The 24,054-nt window shown below is 40.0% G+C and overlaps 1 protein-coding gene across 2 annotated transcripts in view; it reads left to right on the top strand.

Moving 5' to 3' along the window:
• The window catches only part of efemp1 (EGF containing fibulin extracellular matrix protein 1), a 132,821-nt gene that overhangs the window by 64,273 nt on the left and 44,494 nt on the right, over positions 1–24,054 (top strand). For both annotated transcript variants that reach the window (XM_062058071.1, XM_062058072.1), the window contains exons 5-9: positions 95–217; positions 3,825–3,944; positions 9,558–9,677; positions 15,005–15,124; positions 15,540–15,666. In XM_062058071.1, coding sequence (XP_061914055.1) covers positions 95–217; positions 3,825–3,944; positions 9,558–9,677; positions 15,005–15,124; positions 15,540–15,666 — 610 coding nt within the window. The remainder of the gene's footprint in view (positions 1–94; positions 218–3,824; positions 3,945–9,557; positions 9,678–15,004; positions 15,125–15,539; positions 15,667–24,054) is intronic.

Genomic DNA, 24,054 nt, shown 5'->3' with positions numbered 1-24,054 from the left:
CTGAACAACGTGTGTGTGTGTGTGTGTGTGTGTGTGTGTGTGTGTGTGTGTGTGTGTGTGTGTGTGTGTGTGTGTGTGTGTGTGTTGCCCACAGACATAGATGAGTGTGCGACAGGCCGATACACTTGTGGCCCCGGGCAGGCCTGCTTCAACACCAGGGGCTCGTACAGCTGCCAGTGTCCTGCAGGCTACCAGAGGAACAGAGACCAATGTGTAGGTCAGTCTTTGTCATTCACAAAATCATATCCATTGTTTACATGATGACCTTACATGCTCCAGTTATAGCCAGGGCCTATATTTATTCTAACCACACAGAGGACCCAGTGGTAATTGGGGAAAGGCTGCTTGTAAGATTGAATAATAAATTAATTTGCCAATGCATTTGATTATTATACATACAGTCGTGGTCAAAAGTTGACATACACTTGTAAAGAACATAATGTCATGGCTGTCTTGAGTTTCCAATCATTTCTACATCTCTTATTTTTTTGGAGCACATACTTGTTGGTCACCAAAAAACATTCATGAAGTTTCATTCTTTTATGAATTTATTATGGGTCCAGGGCCGGCCCGTGGCATAGGCCGTATAGGCAAATGCTAAGGGCGCCGTCCATCAGGGGGCGCCACGCCAGTGCCACAAATGTTGGAGGGGGAAAAAAAAAAGAAAAAAAGTTGGTACTATTATTTCTAAATACATGAAATAATCCCACGTTAATTAAAATGCAAAGTAAAGCCTATTTAATAGAAATATTATTTCTTACAACATTACGCCCCCTCCCTTCCCGTATCATGACTCTTTTTGGACGTCACCACATTAAAAAAATCAACACAAGATGTCAAAACGGCCAAAACTGTCAGGTGCCCAGGGAAGAAAAAAGAGAAAAGAAGAGGAGAAACGAGAAAAAGACAGAGGTGGCAGGTAGGTAACGTTAGCCTACATGAAATTATTTGTCTGTTACAGAATGTGATAGTAACCTGGCTTTTTAGCATTAAGCTAATGTTACATGATTCGGGAATTGCTAATCAATAAATAGCTGGTTCTGTTTTAACGTCGGGTTAATATTGTGGAGGGGGCTAAATTGTTATGGAAAATAATAATGTAACGTTAGGTAATTACAGTACTCCCTGGTGTACAGTAATTTGTGAGTCATTCTAGTTAATGCAATATTAAAAAGCACAAATAGAGAACTCTGTAGGATCCCCTTTTTTTGTAATATAGTTGTTAAAGTCATACTGGTTTGATATCTTGTTTTGTGCAGTGCCTTATTTATATTGTATTTTTAATGTATTTTATGCAACTTGTTGACACGTTTTATTTTGTGTTTATGTATGTAAAAAATATTGTATTTCATATATTCATTTTTTATTGTTTGTATTCATTTATTTATCCATATTTTTTTTTATCTTGTTAACTATTCTGATTGTTAATTTGCTTTCTTTAAGTAAAAAAAAAGGTCAAAGACAAAGCTATTCGGTTTCTTGTGAGTATATACACTTCACTGCCGATGTGGGGGGGCGCCACCTAAAATCTTGCCTAGGGCGCCATATTGGTTATGGTTATGTATGGGTCTACTGAAAATGTGAGCTAATCTGCTGGCTCAAAAGTATACATACAGCAATGTTAATATTTGCTTACATGTCCCTTGGCAAGTTTCACTGCAATAAGGCACTTTTGGTAGCCAACCACAAGCTTCTGGTTGAATTTATGACCACTCCTCTTGACAAAATTGGTGCAGTTCAGCTAAATGTGTTGGTTTTCTGACATGGACTTGTTTCTTCAGCATTGTCCACACGTTTAAGTCAGGACTTTGGCAAGGCCATTCTAAAACCTTAATTCCAGCCTGATTTAGCCATTTCTTTACCACTTTTGACGTGTGTTTGGGGTCGTTGTCCTGTTGGAACACCCAACTGCGCCCTAGACCCAACCTCCGGGCTGAGGATTTTAGGTTTGTCCAGAGTCGTGACCCGGGGTGGACCGCTCGCCTGTGCATCGGTTGGGGACATCTCTGCGCTGCTGACCCGTCTCCGCTCGAGATGGTCTCCTGCTGGCCCCACTATGGACTGGACTCTCACTATTATGTTAGATCCACTATGGACTGGACTTTCACAATATTATGTCAGACCCACTCAACGTCCATTGCATCCGGTCTCCCCTAGAGGGGGGGGGGGGGGGGGTCCTCTCCAAGGTTTCTCATAGTCATTCACATCGACGTCCCATTGGGGTTGTGAGTTTTTCCTTGCCCTTATGTGGGCTCTGTACCGCGGATGTCGTTGTGGCTTGTGCAGCCCTTTGAGACACTTGTGATTTAGGGCTATATAAATAAACATTGATTGATTGATGATGTGTTTAGGTTGTCCTGAAGAATTTGGAGGTAATCCTCCTTTTTCATTGTCCCATTTACTCTCTGTAAAGCACCAGTTCCATTGGCAGCAAAACAGGCCCACAGCATAATACTACCACCACCATGCTTGACGGTATGTTTGGTGTTCCTGGGATTAAAGGCCTCACCTTTTCTACTCCAAACTAGAGATGTCCGATAATATCGGTCTGCCGATATTATCGGCCGATAAATGCGTTAAAATGTAATATCGGAAATTATCGGTATCGTTTTTTTTTTATTATCAGTATCGTTTTTTGTTTTTTTTTGTTTTTGTTTTTTTTATTAAATCCACATAAAAAACACAAGATACACTTACAATTAGTGCACCAACCCAAAAAACCTCCCTCCCCCATTTACACTCATTCACACTCATTCACACAAAAGGGTTGTTTCTTTCTGTTATTAATATTCTGGTTCCTACATTATATATCAATATATATCAATACAGTCTGCAAGGGATACAGTCCGTAAGCACACATGATTGTGCGTGCTGCTGGTCCACTAATAATACTAACCTTTAACAGTTAATTTAAAAAAATTTCATTATTTACTAGTTTCTATGTAACTGTTTTTATATTGTTTTACTTTCTTTTTTATTCAAGAAAATGTTTTTAATTTATTTATCTTATTTTATTTGATTCATTTTTTTAAAAAGTACCTTATCTTCACCATACCTGGTTGTCCAAATTAGGCATAATAATGTGTTAATTCCACGACTGTATATATCGGTATCGGTTGATATCGGTATCTGTAATTAAAGAGTTGGACAATATCGGCATATCGGATATCGGCAAAAAGCCATTATCGGACATCCCTACTCCAAACATATTGCTGGGTATTGTGGCCAAACAGCTCCATTTTTGTTTCACCTGACCACAGAACTTTCCTCCAGAAGGTCTTATCTTTGTCCATGTGATGTCCAAAACAATGTGGTACCGTCTTTCCATTTACAGTAATACACTGTAAAAACAACACTTGTAGATTTTACAGTAAAAAACAGCTTAGTTGACAGAACCTTACTGTTAAAAATCTGGTGGAATTTTTTTTCAATTTCCAGTAACAAGCTGTAAAAATCACTGTAATGTGTACTGTGAAATGCATTGTCATTTTTACAGCGCACACTTTGATGGCTAACTCGCTTTGAAATCACAAGTCAAGCAGAAACAATGTTTAGAAAGTATGATAATTTAATATTTGTTGCAATATTGGATAATATTAAAGTTTCATGCAGTACACATATTTTTTTTGGTCAAAATGGAAAAAACGGATACATTTAGTAGGAAAAGATGAGGTACTTTATTGACCATATACAATGATGTAGTTTGACACCAGCTATTTACAGTAACACTGTATTATAATATCTACTGTATAGAATATTTATCACAAGGTGTCCAGATCCTCACATGTATATGACGTTCTTGCGTGTGTTGCCTCTCTCTGCAGACGTAGACGAGTGCACGCTGTCCAACTACTGCATGCACACCTGTGTGAACACTCAGGGCTCGTACTACTGTGAATGCAACACAGGGCACCAGTTGACCAGCAACAACCACAGTTGTGTTGGTAAGTCACACAAAGGACACGGTCGCTCTCTGTGTGTGTGTGTGTGTGTGTTCCTGTATTTCTACCCTTCTTGAGACATCAACAAGGAAAAGTATCTTCCATATGAGGACCGGTGAACAAGTTAGGACCGAAATCATGGTCCCAGTACGGAAAACCATCGCATCTAATAGAGAATGTCTCATTTGCACCCCTGGTGGTGAAATCTATCAAAATTAGGGTGGTCCCAAAAAGGAGGGATATTTTTTAAATTGACTGTGTGTCGGTTTTAAAAGTGCTCCCCCTCTGGCCAACATATGAAATAACAAGTGTGTGTAAACATTTGAAATGCTCCCCCTCTGGCCAACATATGTAATAACAGGTGTGTGGCCCCCTTTTGGCCAAAATTAATAAAAAAAGATCAAATAAATATGTATATAGAGACATACTGTAATAACTTGAAGTAAATAATGAAGATTAAAAACCAATTACAAACGAAACAATTTAAAATAAATAAAATAACTAAAATCAGTCCTTTTCTCACAATATGTCGACTTTTTTCTTATAAAATTGGGAACAGTTTATCATATTATTTCTGTTTATGTAATTCTGCAATATTTTCTCGTAAAACTATCACTTTTTTATGTAAAATTATTATTTTTTAATGCAAAATGGTGACATTAGTCATGCAGCATTCTGACTTTTATTACAATATTGCCATTTTTTTTTTTGTGGTCCTTGTAAAATAGTGACATTTTTGGAGTAAAATTATGACTTTTGTCATAATTTTGCCAAGTAAGATTCCGATTATTATTATTATAATATTGCCAACGTTTTAAAGTGTCCTTATAAAATTGTGACTTTTGTCGAGTAAAATTTAGACTCTCATCATAAAATTGCCAAAATCGTAAGCTTTTCTTGTAAAACTGCGACTGTTATTGAGTAAAATTCCAACTTTTATCGTAACATTGCACAAATGTTCAGCTTTTCTTGTGAAATTTTGACTTCCGTTGAGAAAAATGACGACTTTTATTATAATACTGCCAAAATTCTAAGTTTTTCTTGTGAAATTGTGACCTTTTTCTTGTGAAATTCCAACTCATTTCTCACAACAAGCGTTTTTATATTTGCATATTATGTATATATTATTAATGTTGTAAATACACATCTTTATATATCTAGAAAGGCTGGTCCTAAAGAGGTAGGCATTTTTCTCAAGAAGGTAACAAATGCAAGAATGTGTGTGTGTGTGTATGTGTGTGAGTGTGTGTGTGTGTGTGTGTGGGTGTGTGTGTGTGTGTGTGTGTGTGTGTGTGTGTGTGTGTGTGTGTGTGTGTGTGTGTGTGTGTGTACCTGTATTTCTACCCTTCTTGAGACATCAACAAGGAAAAGTATCTTCCATATGAGGACCGGTGAACAAGTAAGGACCGAAATCATGGTCCCAGTACGGAAAACCATCGCATCTAATAGAGAATGTCTCATTTGCACCCCTGGTGGTGAACTCTATCAAAATTAGGGTGGTCCCAAAAAGGAGGGATATTTTAAAATTGACTGTGTCGGTTTTAAAAGTGCTCCCCCTCTGGCCAACATATGTAACAACAAGTGTGTGGCCCCCTTTGGCCAAAATTTATAAAAAAAAAGATCAAATTAAGATTCAAAACCAATTACAAACAAAAACATTTTAAATAAATAAAATAACTAAAATCAGTCTTTTTCTCACAATGTGTCGACTTTTTTCTTATAAAATTGGGAACAGTTTATCATATTATTTCTGTTTCTGTAATTCTGCAATATTTTCTCGTAAAACTATCACTTTTTTATGTAAAATCATTATTTTTTTAATGCAAAATGGTGACATTAGTCATGCAGCATTCTGACTTTTATTACAATATTGCCAATTTTTTTTTGTGGTCCTTGTAAAATAGTGACATTTTTTGGAGTAAAATTATGACTTTTGTCATAATTTTGCCAAGTAAGATTCCGATTATTTATAAAATAATAAAATTGTGACTTTTGTCGAGTAAAATTTAGACTCTCTTCATAAAATTGCCAAAATCGTAAGCTTTTCTTGTAAAACTGCGACTGTTATTGAGTAAAATTCCAACTTTAACGTAACATTGCACAAATGTTCAGCTTTTCTTGTAAAATTTTGACTTCCGTTGAGTAAAATGACGACTTTTATTATAATACTGCCAAAATTCCAAGTTTTTCTTGTGAAATTGTGACCTTTTTCTTGTGAAATTCCAACTAATTTCTCACAACAAGCTTTTTTTATCTTTGCATAGTATGTATATATTATTAATGTTGTAAATACACATCTTTATATATCTAGAAAGGCTGGTCCTAAAGAGGTAGGCATTTTTCTCAAGAAGGTAACAAATACAAGAATGTGTGTGTGTGTGTGTGTGTGTGTATGTGTGTGTGCGTGCGTGTGTGTGTGTGGTCGTGCTTTGAGGTTGAAAGTAGCAATCGTCTGCCTGCTCCAATAACACAAAGCAAACCACATGTAGTGTCATTCATAGCCATCATCATTGTTTATGTTACTTTTTTATCCACAAAGCTTAGACCACACATTCAGTTGTTGACCGAGTTGCATGGAGAAATCCTTTTTTTTTACTTTAATAGAGGTCATAGAGGTGAAACTGAAAAAATACTGAATATAGTGCAAAGTTTAGTTAATACCAGCAATTAGATTTACAAGGTGACACTAAATATGACATAGGCTCAACTCAAGATATTTCAAGACTTCGTTTAATGTAATTTTATACAATAATTTTATAACCTTGTATTGACATTTTTTAAAAATGGTGGGGTTTTCAAAAACTGTATGCCATGAACATTACAATTGTAACAAATACAAGCTTGACATATTTCACTTAGTATGTAATGAGTTTATATCACATATTAGTTTCACATTTGAAGTTAAGTTGCTGAACCGAATAGACGTTTGCGCTAGGGTTGTTAGCCCTGAGATCGGTAGGTTGTGAGTTCAAACCCCGGCCGAGTCATACCAAAGACTATAAAAATGGGACCCATTACCTCCCTGCTTGGCACTCAGCATCAAGGCTTGGAATTGGGGGTTAAATCACCAAAAATGATTCCTGGGCGTGGCCACCGCTGCTGCTCACTGCTCCCCTCACCTCCCAGGGGGGTGATCAAGGGTGATGGGTCAAATGCAGAGAATAATTTCGCCACACCTCGTTTGTGTGTGACAATCATTGGTACTTTAACTTTAACTTATTAGTATAGTACCGCGATACTAATGGATCATATTCGGTACTATACCGCTTCTAAAAAGTACCGGCCCCTTCTCCTTCCGCGTCTGTCCCCATTTCAGGCTCTGTGGAAACGCTCCCCACTCACAGTGAAGTGAAGTGAATTATATTTATATAGCGCTTTTCTCTAGTGAGGGCACCTCAGACTGTGGATGCTTTTAAAAAAGGCTTAAAACCCATCTTTTAAAAAAAAAAAAAAAAAGATAGATATGCATGCTGGTTCTAGCTATTGGGCTGTTTCTAGTTTTATATTTTATTTATTTTTAATATCTTTTATTGTTATTATTATTACTATTTTCTTTTTTTTTCTTTTTTTTTATCACTGTGGCACTTTGAGGTTGTTTGCGCAACGTACAGTGCTTTTTACAAATAAAATCTATTATTATTATTATTATAGTGACCCAAAGCGCTTTTACATAGCGAAACCCAATATCTAAGTTACATTTAAACCCGTGTGGGTGGCACTGGGAGAAAGGTGGGTAAAGTGTCTTGCCCAAGGACACAACGGCAGCGACTACAATGGCGGAAGCGGGGATCGAACCTGGAACCCTCAAGTTGCTGGCACGGCCACTCTACCAACCGAGCTACATCGACACAGTTCTTGGTCTCTCGTCTGAGCTGCTGTGACTTAGATGACCATAGTAACTAATTAGATGACCATAGTAACTAATTAGATTACCATAGTAACTAATTAGATTACCATAGTAACTAGTATATCATGCACAAACGTAGATTGCAACCATTGAAGTACTTTGTATAGTCACTGCACATCATAATGTCAGCTACACTTTCCATCTTGAAGATCTAAAAAAAATATTTGGGAATGTCCAGATTGAAAAGTTTAACGGGCCTTAATTTACCCGAGTCTGCTTTTTTGTTGAGACAAAATCTCAACAATTGAAAATATGGCGAAACGATAAAAGATACATGTTCATAATAATTACTAATAATTTGTTTTTAAATGTATGTGTACATTTTTTTAGCCTTTTTTTAAAGGAGCAAATATCACCATCGCCTATTTTGCTAATTACTCAATGATGTCATGCTGACCACGCCCCTGACCCCGCCCCCACCGCCACAGGTTGCTTGGCCGTCTAGGGGAAACCCTGACATCATTAAAAAAGGTATCTTAATGCTTAAACCAAAAATAAACAAAAGGTGAGTGCCCCTAAGAAAAGGCATTGAAGCTTAGGGAAGGCTATGCGGAACGAAACTAAAACTGAACTGGCTACAAAGTAAACGAAAACAGAATGCTGGACGACAGCAAAGACTTACTGTGGAGCAAAGACGGCGTCCACAATGTACATCCGTACATGACATGACAATCAACTATGTCCCCACAAAGAAGGATAAAAACAACTGAAATATTGATCGCTAAAAGAAAGTAGATGCGGGAAATATCGCTCAAAGGAAGACATGAAACTGCTACAGGAAAATACCAACAAAACAGGAAAAGCCGCCAAAATAGGAGCGCAAGACAAGAACTAAAACACTACGCACAAGAAAGAGCTATAGTGATGTATGGTTAGTAGAGATGCCGATAAATGCTTTAAAATAAAATATCGGAAATTATCGGTATCGTTTTTTTTATTATCGGTATCGTTTTTTTTTTTATTTTTTATATTAAATCAACATAAAAAACACAAGATACACTTACAATTAGTGCACCAACCCAAAAAACCTCCCTCCCCCATTTACACTCATTCACACAAAAGGGTTGTTTCCGTCTGTTATTAATATTCTGGTTCCTACATTATATATCAATATATATCAATACAGTCTGCAAGGGATACAGTCCGTAAGCACACATGATTGTGCGTGCTGCTGCTCCACTAATAGTACTAACCTTTAACAGTTAATTTTACTCATTTTCATTAATTACTAGTTTCTATGTAACTGTTTTTATATTGTTTTACTTTCTTTTTTATTCAAGAAATTTTTTTTAATTTATTTATCTTATTTTATTTTATTCATTTTTTTAAAAAGTACCTTATCTTCACCATACCTGGTTGTCCAAATTAGGCATAATAATGTGTTAATTCTACGACTGTATACATCAGTATCGGTTGATATCGGTATCGGTTGATATCGGTATCTGTAATTAAAGAGTTGGACAATATCGGAATATCGGATATCGGCAAAAAGCCATTATCGGACATCCCTAATGGTTAGTTATGGTTTAAAGTCATATCCAACAATTACGACAACGACTTTTTACTATCAACTGAGTTTCATTTTTTTAATGATTTCTTCTGGTTTGTGTGCCTCCGCATTTTTACAATGAAAAAAATGTGCCTTGGCTCAAAAAAAGGTTGAAAAACACTGATGTAAAAAAAAACCTCCACCTGTGGCTGCTCCGCAGATGTCAACGAGTGCGACACGCAGAATCCATGTCAGCACCAATGCTACAACCTGATTGGCTCCTTCATGTGCCAGTGCGACCCGGGGCACGAGCGGGCCCCCGACAGGGTCTCCTGCCAAGGTGAGCACGCACATCATTACTAGGGTTGGAAATTTACCATGGGAAGTTAAGTTCTGGAAGTTTGGAAATATTGACCATTTTTTTGATTATTCAAAGTTGGACGCCGTCCATGGGAATTAATGGGGAATTACAATAATGATGTATTATTAGGCACTTGTCTATATTCTGCTGCATATTTGTGGCATTTTTGACCCAGCTCGTTGCACAGTATTTGCAAATGTACACAGCCTTTCCTTTCCGCCTACATTGGTTGGGGTGAAATGTCTGCACACATCAGACGGTGTACATTATTCTGTTTGTATTGATTTATTCTTGCAAAACACTAATGCAATGCCACAAACAGATATAAATAGTCAGCGAAACAACTGGAGTAGTCTTTAAAAATATTTTACACACTGCAAAAAGTCAGTGTTCATAAAAAAGAAAAAAAAAAAACAAAAATTAGGGGTATTTTATTTGAACTAAGGAAATATTTCTGCCAATACAACAAGCCAATTCGGCTTGTCAAGACTTTCCAAAACAAGTAAAATTAGCTAACCTCAATGAACCCAAAAATACCTTAAAATAAGTATATTCTCATTAATAACAAGTGCACTTTTCTTGGTAGAAAAAAAAATGGAGACCTTTTTGCTCAATATGTTGAAAAATTTTCTCAAATTAAGTAAATAGTGCCATTATCTTGACGTAATGATATGCGCTCGACATCATGATTTTTTTTTTTTCATGCTTGAAGTAATAAATGATTACTTTAAAAAAGTAGTTTTATACTTGTGAGTGTTGATGACACAGCTTTGCAACAGTTGATATTCTAGTTTCAAGCATGTTTTACTCAATATAGGTCATAAAATCTCAGCAACAAGCTGTAATATCTTGCTGAGATCATTTAGGACCAAAACCCTTAAAACAAGTAAAACACTCTAACATAAAATCTGCTTAGTGAGAAGAATTATCTTATCAGACAGAAAATAAGCATAATATCACCCTTATTTGAGATATCTAATCTTACTTAGATTTCAGTTTTTGCAGTGCATATAGTCTGTCATAATTAGGGTTGCAAAGGGGTGGAAAGTTTCCGGTAAATTTCCGGAAACTTTCCGGAAATTTACCACGGGAAGTTAAGCTCGGGAAGTTTGGAAATTTTGACCATTTTTTGATTGTTCAAAGTTGGACACCGTCCATCTTATTCTGTAGAATAAGATGAGAAGCTTGCAAAACACTAATGCAATGCCACACACAGATATAATAGTCAGCTAATCAACTGGAGTAGTCTTTAAAAATATTTTACAAACTGCAAAAAGTCAGTGTTCATAAACAAGAAAAAAAAATTACAAAAATTAGGGTTATTTTATTTGAACTAAGGAACATTTTCTGCCAATAGAACAAGCCAATTCGGCTTGTCAAGACTTTCCAAAACAAGTAAAATTAGCTAACCTCAATGAACCCAAAAATACCTTAAAATAAGTATATTCTCACTAATAACAAGTGCACTTTTCTTGGTAGAAAAAAAAATGGAGACCTTTTTGCTCAATATGTTGAAAAATTTTCTTAAATTAAGTAAATAGTGCCATTATCTTGACGTAATGATATGCGCTCGGCATCATGATTTTTTTTGTTTCATGCTTGAAGTAAGAAATTAGTACTTTAAAAAAGTAGTTTTATACTTGTGAGTGTTGATGACACAGCTTTGCAACACTTGATATTCTAGTTTCAAGCATGTTTTACTCAATATAGGTCATAAAATCTCAGCAACAAGCTGTAATATCTTGCTGAGATCATTTAGGACCAAAACCCTTAAAACAAGTAAAACACTCTAACATAAAATCTGCTTAGTGAGAAGAATTATCTTATCAGACAGAAAATAAGCATAATATCACCCTTATTTGAGATATCTAATCTTACTTTGATTTCAGTTTTTGCAGTGCATATAGTCTGTCATAATTAGGGTTGCAAAGGGGTGGAAAGTTTCCGGTAAATTTCCGGAAACTTTCCGGAAATTTACCACGGGAAGTTAAGCTCGGGAAGTTTGGAAATTTTGACCATTTTTTGATTGTTCAAAGTTGGACACCGTCCATCTTATTCTGTAGAATAAGATGAGAAGCTTGCAAAACAGTAATGCAATGCTACACAGATATAATAGTCAGCTAAACAACTGGAGTAGTCTTTAAAAATATTTTACACACTGCAAAAAGTCAGTGTTCATAAAAAAGAAAAAAAAAAAAATATTAGGGTTATTTTATTTGAACTAAGGAACATGTTCTGCCAATAGAACAAGCCAATTCGGCTTGTCAAGACTTTCCAAAACAAGTAAAATTAACTAACCTCAATGAACCCAAAAATACCTTAAAATAAGTATATTCTCACTAATAACAAGTGCACTTTTCTGGGTAGAAAAAAAAATGGAGACCTTTTTGCTCAATATGTTGAAAAATATTCTTAAATTAAGTAAATAGTGCCATTATCTTGACATAATGATATGCGCTCGGCATCATGATTTTTTTTTTTCATGCTTGAAGTAAGAAATTAGTACTTTAAAAAAGTAGTTTTATACTTGTCAGTGTTGATGACCAGTGTTGGGACTAACGCGTTACAAAGTAACGGGGGGTACATTTCCGGAAAGTTTCCTGGAAATTTACCGGAAACTTTCCACCCCTTTGCAACCCTAATTATGACAGACTTTATGCACTGCAAAAACTGAAATCTAAGTAAGATGAAATATCTCAAATAAGGGTGATATTTGCTTATTTTCTGTCTGATAAGATAATTCTTCTCACTAAGCAGATTTTATGTTAGAGTGTTTTACTTGTTTTAAGGGTTTTGGTCCTAAATGATCTCAGTAAGATATTACAGCTTGTTGCTGAGATTTGATGACCTATATTGAGTAAAACATGCTTGAAACTAGAATATCAACTGATGCAAAGCTGTGTCATCAACACTCACAAGTATAAAACTACTTTTTTAAAGTAATCATTTCTTATTTCAAGCATGAAAAAAAAAAAAAATACTTTGACACAATTGTGTCTCATAATTAAACAGATGACAGCCAAATGGACTTTGCTGTTTTATTTTCAATGAAACAATAGAAAATATGTACTCATATAGTAGTACAGTTTTTATTAGTGAGAATATACTTATTTTAAGGTATTTTTGGGTTCATTGAGGTTAGCTAATTTTACTTGTTTTGGAAAGTCTTGACAAGCCGAATTTTCTTGTTCTATTGGCAGATAATTTTGCTTAGTTCAAATAAAATACCCCTCATTTTTTTCTTGTTTTTGAACTCTGACTTTTTGCAGTGTAGCAGAACAGAAGGCAAGGGAAACTATACGTTTTGATTTAGTATTTGCTATACAGTTCACAAAAAAGGTAAATTCGGATCGCTAACGTTCTTAGCATAAATGAATGGGATTTAACGTAGAGAAAATTAGCATCACGGCTATATTTACCCCAGTAATGTCATCAAAACTTACCTGACTGGATGAAGTCCTTGGGCTCAAATACTAGTGGGGCCTCAATAGCCCTGCTGTAGTGTTTAGCATGCTGGGAATTATCTGTGGAATGCACAGTGCGGGGTTGAAATTCTACCGAATTTGCATTAAATCAGGTTGTTTCAGCTAAAAATCATGTTGCAAGATCTAGCATGTTGCATTCAATGTTTATTCCCATTAATTCCCATATGTTAATTCACGTGGATGCATATGCAAAAGTGCAATATATTTATCTGTACGGTAATCAATTTATTTATATCTGCACCTTATTGCTCATTTATCCTTCACTACCATGAGCTAATGCAACGAAAATGTTCTTATCTGTACTGTAAAGTTCAAATTTGAATAACAATTTGAGTTGTCTTTAAAAATATTTAACTGATGGACAAATGAATAGAAATAGACTAGATGAATAAATGAACACTCAATCAGCATGCTAAATCAAACTATAACCTACATCCTTGAATGGCTAGCAGAACAGAAGGCAGAGGAAACTAAACGTTTTGATTTAGTATTTGCCAGTTGAACTTTACAGATCACAAAAAAAGGTAAATTCGGATCGCTAACGTTGTTGGCATAAATGAATGGGATTTAACATAGAGAAATATATATTTACCCCAGTAATATCATCAAAACTTACCTGACTGGATGAAGTCCTTGGGCTCAAATACTAGTTTGGCCTCAATAGCCCTGCTGTAGTGTTTAGCATGCTGGGAATTATCTGTGGAATGCACAGTGCAGGGTTGAAATTCTACTGAATTTGCATTAAATCAGGGTTTTTTTTAGCTAAAAATCATGCGGCAAGATCTAGCATGTTGCATTCAATGTTTATTCCCATTCATTTCCCGTTAATTCCCAAATGTTCCCGTTAATTTACGTGGATGCATATGCAAAAGTGCAATATATTTATCTGTACGGTAATCAATTGATTTATATCTGCACCTTATTGCTCGTTTATCCTGCACTACCGTGAGCTATTGCAACAAAATGTTGTTCTTATCTGTACTGTAAAGTTCAAATTTGAATAACAATTTGAGTAGTCTTTAAAAATATTTAACTGATGGACAAATGAATAGAAATAGGGCTAGATGAATAAATGAACACTCAATCAGCATGCTAAATCAAACTATAACCTACATCCTTGAATGGCTAGCAGAACAGAAGGCAGAGGAAACTACACGTTTTGATTTAGTATTTGCCAGTTGAACTTTACGGATCACAAAAAAAGGTAATTTCGGATCGCTAACGTTGTTGGCATAAATGAATGGGATTTAACATAGAGAAATATATATTTACCCCAGTAATATCATCAAAACTTACCTGACTGGATGAAGTCCTTGGGCTCAAATACTAGTGTGGCCTCAATAGCCCTGCTGTAGTGTTTAGCATGCTGGGAATTATCTGTGGAATGCACAGTGCAGGTTTGAAATTCTACTGAATTTGCATTAAATCAGGGTTTTTTTTAGCTAAAAATCATGCGGCAAGATCTAGCATGTTGCATTCAATGTTTATTCCCATTAATTTCCCGTTAATTCCCATATGTTCCCGTTAATTTACGTGGATGCATATGCAAAAGTGCAATATAATTATCTGTACGGTAATCAATTTATTTATATCTGCACCTTATTGCTTTTATATCCTGCGCTACCCTGAGCTAATGCAACGAAAATGTCGTTCTTATCTGTACTGTAAAGTTCAAATTTGAATGACAATCAAAAGGAAGTCTAAGTCTAAGTCTAATTCCCATGGAAAGTTTCCAACTTTGAATATTCCCGGAATTTTGCAACCCTAATCATTACACACCGTTTACTTCACCCCTATACCCGTGGTCTGTTTCCTGCGCAGACATCGACGAGTGCAGCTTCTCCAACTACATGTGCCAGTACCAGTGCATCAACACTCCAGGGAGTTACTCCTGCGAGTGCCCTGAAGGATACCAGCTGCAGGGCAACAGGTTGTGTCAAGGTAGCGTATACCTCCTCCTCCTCATCTCCGGCGGTGAGGCAACTACCTCCCCTCCAAGCCAGTTTACACACCCCGTGTTAGTTTTCTGAAGTGGACTCATTTGAGGCGGCGGCGGTCCACTCAAAGAGGGAGCTGTTATGTTCCTGGGTCAGGACCCGGGCCTCACAGGGGCTGCCATGAATCTGACCGCTTGTGCGGGAGAATCCATGAATCCAGGTTGCTGTTCCAGAAATAGACCCGTGGTTTGGGCTGCCTTTTTTGATGGCGCTATTTTCATGACCCTGATCTTAAAAATGCACAGGCTTCTTTTTGCAGGATCCCCCCCCCCCCCCCCCCCTCCAGCCTGATGTTAACGACAATATTTGTGAATGAAATCCGTGCTCGCAGCATTAACCTTTTACATTAACCTCTGCAGATGTCAACGAGTGTGAGACGGGGACGCATAACTGCCAAGAGGGGGAGATGTGTTGGAACTACTACGGAGGCTTCCGCTGCTATCCCAGAAACCCCTGCGAGACGCCCTACACCCAAACGTCAGAAAAGTGCGTAAAAAAAAATGCCGAAACACCAGAGGTGGGTAGAGTAGCCGGAAATTGTACTCAAGTAAGAGTACTGTTACTCTAGAGATGTATTACTCAAGTAAAAGTAAGGAGTAGTCACCCAAATATTTACTTGAGTAAAAGTAAAAAGTATGTTGTGAAAAAACTACTCAAGTACTGAGTAACTGATGAGTAACCTGTTCGTTTAATGATGACGGCAACAAATAATGCACAAAAACATAAAAATAGCAATGAGCAAATTCAGAGCCAGGAATATCTCTTAAGCAACTAAAACAACAATATATATTAAATAATAATACATTAACATAAAAAAATTAAGGCCAATTGAGCCACAATAACTTAACAGCGCAATAGGCTCAGTAGGCAGAGATTACAAAGGAAAATAACAAGTTAGCCTTTACGCAAACCATAAACTGATTGGTGTGGGCTGCACCTGGCAACACACTGATTGGTGTTTGTATGCATGCGTGTGTGTGTGTGTGTGTGTGTGTGTGTGTGTGTGCGACTATGCGTGTGTGTGTGTGTGTGTGTGTGTGTGTGTGTGTGTGTGTGTGTGTGTGTGTGTGTGTGTGTGTGTGTGTGTGTGTGTGTGTGTGTGTGTGTGTGTGTGTCTATGAGGTTGCAGTGTGTTAATAAATGTCCCCACACGATGTACATTTGACAGTGATTCATAGCAGGGAAGCTAACATCAGCCTACGGTGACAGCCAAAAATATCTACTAACGTTACTTACCGCGACGTGCTTCCTCAAATTTGACGTTGAGTTCATGTAAGCCAGTGGTCCCCAACCTTTTTGTACTTGCGGACCGGTCAATGCTTGAAAATTTGTCCCACGGACCGGGGGTTCGGGGGGGGGGTTAGTAAAAAAAAACAATTTTTTTTTAAATTTATTTTTTATTTTTTACGGACTGCATCCCTGCAGACTGTATTGATTTATATTGATATATAATGTATATATTGTGTTTTTTATGTTGATTTAATAGAAAAAATTAAAAAATTCATTTTATTTTTTTTTATTTCTTGTGCGGCCGCGGCCCGTTACCAATCGGTTCACGGACCGGTACCGGGCCACGGACCAGTACCGAGCCGCGGCCCGGTGGTTGGGGACCACTGATGTAAGCTTCAGCTTGCTGTTTGCCGCTGAGACTTTATGTGCAGTTAATCACGTGACCGCCTGGCTCTGTTTGATTGGTGAAACGGAGTCAGACGTCACCAGTGACTGCATTTGATTGGTGAAACGGAGTCAGACGTCACCAGTGACTGCATTTGATTGGTGAAACGGAGTCAGACGTCACCAGTGACTGCATTTGATCGGTGAAACGGAGTCAGACGTCACCAGTGACTGCATTTGATCGGTGAAACAGGGTCAAACATGACCAGTGACTGCATTTGATTGGTGAAACGGAGTCAGACGTCACCAGTGACTGCATTTGATTGGTGAAACGGAGTCAGACGTCACCAGTGACTGCATTTGATTGGTGAAACGGAGTCAGACGTCACCAGTGACTGCATTTGATTGGTGAAACGGAGTCAGACGTCACCAGTGACTGCATTTGATTGGTGAAACGGAGTCAAACGTCACCAGTGACTGCATTTGATTGGTGAAACGGAGTCAAACGTCTCCAGTGACTGCATTTGATTGGTGAAACGGAGTCAGACGTCTCCAGTGACTGCATTTGATTGGTGAAACGGAGTCAGACGTCTCCAGTGACTGCATTTGATTGGTGAAACGGAGTCAGACGTCTCCAGTGACTGCATTTGATTGGTGAAACGGAGTCAAACGTCACCAGTGACTGCATTTGATTGGTGAAACGGAGTCAGACGTCTCCAGTGACTGCATTTGATTGGTGAAACGGAGTCAAACGTCACCAGTGACTGCATTTGATTGGTGAAACGGAGTCAACCGTCACCAGTGACTGCATTTGATTGGTGAAACGGAGTCAAACGTCACCAGTGACTGCATTTGATTGGTGAAACGGAGTCAAACGTCACCAGTGACTGCATTTGATCGGTGAAACGGAGTCAAACGCCACCAGTGACTGCATTTGATTGGTGAAACGGAGTCAAACGTCACCAATGACTGCATTTGATCGGTGAAACGGAGTCAAACGCCACCAGTGACTGCATTTGATTGGTGAAACGGAGTCAAATGTCTCCAGTGACTGCATTTGATTGGTGAAACGGAGTCAAACGTCACCAGTGACTGCATTTGATTGGTGAAACGGAGTCAAATGTCTCCAGTGACTGCATTTGATTGGTGAAACGGAGTCAAACGTCTCCAGTGACTGCATTTGATTGGTGAAACGGAGTCAGACGTCACCAGTGACTGCATTTGATTGGTGAAACGGAGTCAAACGTCACCAGTGACTGCATTTGATTGGTGAAACGGAGTCAAACGTCACCAGTGACTTCATTTGATTGGTGAAACGCGGTCAAACGTCACCAGTGACTGCATTTGATCGGTGAAACGGAGTCAAACGTCACCAGTGACTGCATTTGATCGGTGAAACGGAGTCAAACGTCACCAGTGACTGCATTTGATTGGTGAAACGGAGTCAAACGTCTCCAGTGACTGCATTTGATTGGTGAAACGGAGTCAAACGTCGCCAGTGACTGCATTTGATTGGTGAAACGGAGTCAAACGTCACCAGTGACTGCATTTGATTGGTGAAACGGAGTCAAACGTCTCCAGTGACTGCATTTGATTGGTGAAACGGAGTCAGACGTCACCAGTGACTGCATTTGATCGGTGAAACGGAGTCAGACGTCACCAGTGACTGCATTTGATCGGTGAAACAGGGTCAAACATGACCAGTGACTGCATTTGATTGGTGAAACGGAGTCAGACGTCACCAGTGACTGCATTTGATTGGTGAAACGGAGTCAGACGTCACCAGTGACTGCATTTGATTGGTGAAACGGAGTCAGACGTCACCAGTGACTGCATTTGATTGGTGAAACGGAGTCAGACGTCACCAGTGACTGCATTTGATTGGTGAAACGGAGTCAAACGTCACCAGTGACTGCATTTAATTGGTGAAACGGAGTCAAACGTCTCCAGTGACTGCATTTGATTGGTGAAACGGAGTCAGACGTCTCCAGTGACTGCATTTGATTGGTGAAACGGAGTCAGACGTCTCCAGTGACTGCATTTGATTGGTGAAACGGAGTCAGACGTCTCCAGTGACTGCATTTGATTGGTGAAACGGAGTCAAACGTCACCAGTGACTGCATTTGATTGGTGAAACGGAGTCAGACGTCTCCAGTGACTGCATTTGATTGGTGAAACGGAGTCAAACGTCACCAGTGACTGCATTTGATTGGTGAAACGGAGTCAACCGTCACCAGTGACTGCATTTGATTGGTGAAACGGAGTCAAACGTCACCAGTGACTGCATTTGATTGGTGAAACGGAGTCAAACGTCACCAGTGACTGCATTTGATCGGTGAAACGGAGTCAAACGCCACCAGTGACTGCATTTGATTGGTGAAACGGAGTCAAACGTCACCAATGACTGCATTTGATCGGTGAAACGGAGTCAAACGCCACCAGTGACTGCATTTGATTGGTGAAACGGAGTCAAATGTCTCCAGTGACTGCATTTGATTGGTGAAACGGAGTCAAACGTCACCAGTGACTGCATTTGATTGGTGAAACGGAGTCAAATGTCTCCAGTGACTGCATTTGATTGGTGAAACGGAGTCAAACGTCTCCAGTGACTGCATTTGATTGGTGAAACGGAGTCAGACGTCACCAGTGACTGCATTTGATTGGTGAAACGGAGTCAAACGTCACCAGTGACTGCATTTGATTGGTGAAACGGAGTCAAACGTCACCAGTGACTTCATTTGATTGGTGAAACGCGGTCAAACGTCACCAGTGACTGCATTTGATCGGTGAAACGGAGTCAAACGTCACCAGTGACTGCATTTGATCGGTGAAACGGAGTCAAACGTCACCAGTGACTGCATTTGATTGGTGAAACGGAGTCAAACGTCTCCAGTGACTGCATTTGATTGGTGAAACGGAGTCAAACGTCGCCAGTGACTGCATTTGATTGGTGAAACGGAGTCAAACGTCACCAGTGACTGCATTTGATTGGTGAAACGGAGTCAAACGTCTCCAGTGACTGCATTTGATTGGTGAAACGGAGTCAAACGTCTCCAGTGACTGCATTTGATTGGTGAAACGGAGTCAAACGTCACCAGTGACTGCATTTGATTAGTGAAACGGAGTCAAACGTCACCAGTGACTTCATTTGATTGGTGAAACGCGGTCAAACGTCACCAGTGACTGCATTTGATCGGTGAAACGGAGTCAAACGTCACCAGTGACTGCATTTGATCGGTGAAACGGAGTCAAACGTCACCAGTGACTGCATTTGATTGGTGAAACGGAGTCAAACGTCTCCAGTGACTGCATTTGATTGGTGAAACGGAGTCAAACGTCACCAGTGACTGCATTTGATTGGTGAAACGGAGTCAAACGTCACCAGTGACTGCATTTGATTGGTGAAACGGAGTCAAACGTCTCCAGTGACTGCATTTGATTGGTGAAACGGACTCAGACGTCTCCAGTGACTGCATTTGATTGGTGAAACGGAGTCAAACGTCACCAGTGACTGCATTTGATTGGTGAAACGGAGTCAAACGTCTCCAGTGACTGCATTTGATTGGTGAAACGGGGTCAAACGTCACCAGTGACTGCATTTGATTGGTGAAACGGAGTCAGACGTCTCCAGTGACTGCATTTGATTGGTGAAACGGAGTCAAACGTCACCAGTGACTGCATTTGATTGGTGAAACGGAGTCAAACGTCTCCAGTGACTGCATTTGATTGGTGAAACGGACTCAGACGTCTCCAGTGACTGCATTTGATTGGTGAAACGGAGTCAAACGTCACCAGTGACTGCATTTGATTGGTGAAACGGGGTCAAACGTCACCAGTGACTGCATTTGATTGGTGAAACGGAGTCAGACGTCTCCAGTGACTGCATTTGATTGGTGAAACGGAGTCAAACGTCACCAGTGACTGCATTTGATTGGTGAAACGGAGTCAAACGTCACCAGTGACTGCATTTGATTGGTGAAACTGAGTCAAACGTCACCAGTGACTGCATTTGATTGGTGAAACGGGGTCAAACGTCACCAGTGACTGCATTTGATCGGTGAAACGGAGTCAAACGTCTCCAGTGACTGCATTTGATTGGTGAAACGGAGTCAAACGTCACCAGTGACTGCATTTGATTGGTGAAACGGGGTCAAATGTCACCAGTGACTGCATTTGATTGGTGAAACGGAGTCAAACGTCACCATTGACTGCATTTGATTGGTGAAACGGAGTCAGACGTCTCCAGTGACTGCATTTGATTGGTGAAACGGAGTCAAACGTCACCAGTGACTGCATTTGATTGGTGAAACGGAGTCAAACGTCACCAGTGACTGCATTTGATCGGTGAAACGGAGTCAGACGTCACCAGTGACTGCATTTGATCGGTGAAACGGAGTCAAACGTCACCAGTGACTGCATTTGATTGGTGAAACGGAGTCAAACGTCACCAGTGACTGCATTTGATTGGTGAAACGGAGTCAAACGTCACCAGTGACTGCATTTGATTGGTGAAACGGAGTCAGACGTCACCAGTGACTGCATTTGATTGGTGAAACGGAGTCAAACGCCTCCAGTGACTGCATTTGATTGGTGAAACGTAGTCAAACGTCACCAGTGACTGCATTTGATCGGTGAAACGGAGTCAAATGTCACCAGTGACTGCATTTGATCGGTGAAACGGGGTCAAACGTCACCAGTGACTGCATTTGATTGGTGAAACGGAGTCAAACGTCACCAGTGACTGCATTTGATCGGTGAAACGGGGTCAAACGTCACCAGTGACTGCATTTGATTGGTGAAACGGAGTCAAACGTCACCAGTGACTGCATTTGATTGGTGAAACGTGGTCAAACGTCACCAGTGACTGCATTTGATCGGTGAAACGGAGTCAGACATCACCAGTGACTGCATTTGATCGGTGAAACGGAGTCAGACGTCACCAGTGACTGCATTTGATCGGTGAAACGGAGTCAGACATCACCAGTGACTGCATTTGATCGGTGAAACGGAGTCAGACGTCTCCAGTGACTGCATTTGATTGGTGAAACGGACTCAGACGTCTCCAGTGACTGCATTTGATTGGTGAAACGGAGTCAAACGTCACCAGTGACTGCATTTGATTGGTGAAACGGAGTCAAACGTCTCCAGTGACTGCATTTGATTGGTGAAACGGGGTCAAACGTCACCAGTGACTGCATTTGATTGGTGAAACGGAGTCAGACGTCTCCAGTGACTGCATTTGATTGGTGAAACGGAGTCAAACGTCACCAGTGACTGCATTTGATTGGTGAAACGGAGTCAAACGTCACCAGTGACTGCATTTGATTGGTGAAACGGGGTCAAACGTCACCAGTGACTGCATTTGATTGGTGAAACGGAGTTAGACGTCTCCAGTGACTGCATTTGATTGGTGAAACGGAGTCAGACGTCTCCAGTGACTGCATTTGATTGGTGAAACGGAGTCAAACGTCACCAGTGACTGCATTTGATTGGTGAAACGGAGTCAAACGTCACCAGTGACTGCATTTGATTGGTGAAACTGAGTCAAACGCCACCAGTGACTGCATTTGATTGGTGAAACGGGGTCAAACGTCACCAGTGACTGCATTTGATTGGTGAAACGGAGTCAAACGTCACCAGTGACTGCATTTGATTGGTGAAACGGAGTCAAACGCCACCAGTGACTGCATTTGATTGGTGAAACGGAGTCAAACGTCACCAGTGACTGCATTTGATTGGTGAAACGGAGTCAGACCTCACCAGTGACTGCATTTGATTGGTGAAACGCGGTCAAACATCTCCAGTGACTGCATTTGATTGGTGAAACGGAGTCAAACGTCACCAGTGACTGCATTTGATTGGTGAAACGGAGTCAAACGTCACCAGTGACTGCATTTGATTGGTGAAACGGAGTCAAACGTCACCAGTGACTGCATTTGATTGGTGAAACGGAGTCAAACGTCACCAGTGACTGCATTTGATTGGTGAAACGGAGTCAAACGTCACCAGTGACTGCATTTGATTGGTGAAACGGAGTCAAACGTCTCCAGTGACTGCATTTGATCGGTGAAACGGAGTCAGACGTCACCAGTGACTGCATTTGATCGGTGAAACGGAGTCAAACGTCACCAGTGACTGCATTTGATTGGTGAAACGGAGTCAAACGTCACCAGTGACTGCATTTGATTGGTGAAACGGAGTCAGACGTCACCAGTGACTGCATTTGATTGGTGAAACGGGGTCAAACGTCACCAGTGACTGCATTTGATTGGTGAAACGGAGTCAAACGTCACCAGTGACTGCATTTGATCGGTGAAACGGGGTCAAACGTCACCAGTGACTGCATTTGATTGGTGAAACGGAGTCAAACGTCACCAGTGACTGCATTTGATTGGTGAAACGGAGTCAAACGCCTCCAGTGACTGCATTTGATTGGTGAAACGGAGTCAAACGTCACCAGTGACTGCATTGGATCGGTGAAACGGGGTCAAACGTCACCAGTGACTGCATTTGATTGGTGAAACGGAGTCAAACGTCACCAGTGACTGCATTTGATCGGTGAAACGGGGTCAAACGTCACCAGTGACTGCATTTGATTGGTGAAACGGAGTCAAACGTCACCAGTGACTGCATTTGATTGGTGAAACGTGGTCAAACGTCACCAGTGACTGCATTTGATCGGTGAAACGGAGTCAGACATCACCAGTGACTGCATTTGATCGGTGAAACGGAGTCAGACGTCACCAGTGACTGCATTTGATTGGTGAAACGGAGTCAAACGTCACCAGTGACTGCATTTGGTTGGTGAAACGGAGTCAAACGTCACCAGTGACTGCATTTGATTGGTGAAACGGAGTCAGACGTCTCCAGTGACTGCATTTGATTGGTGAAACGGAGTCAAACGTCACCAGTGACTGCATTTGATTGGTGAAACGGGGTCAAACGTCACCAGTGACTGCATTTGATTGGTGAAACGGAGTTAGACGTCTCCAGTGACTGCATTTGATTGGTGAAACGGAGTCAAACGTCACCAGTGACTGCATTTGATCGGTGAAACGGGGTCAAACGTCACCAGTGACTGCATTTGATTGGTGAAACGGAGTCAAACGTCACCAGTGACTGCATTTGATCGGTGAAACGGGGTCAAACGTCACCAGTGACTGCATTTGATTGGTGAAACGGAGTCAAACGTCACCAGTGACTGCATTTGATTGGTGAAACGTGGTCAAACGTCACCAGTGACTGCATTTGATCGGTGAA

Source organism: Entelurus aequoreus, linkage group LG09, assembly GCF_033978785.1.
Source record: "Entelurus aequoreus isolate RoL-2023_Sb linkage group LG09, RoL_Eaeq_v1.1, whole genome shotgun sequence".
Lineage (NCBI taxonomy): Eukaryota > Metazoa > Chordata > Actinopteri > Syngnathiformes > Syngnathidae > Entelurus > Entelurus aequoreus.
Note: the sequence above shows the minus strand (reverse complement) of the source record. Positions and strands in the feature narration are given on the sequence as shown.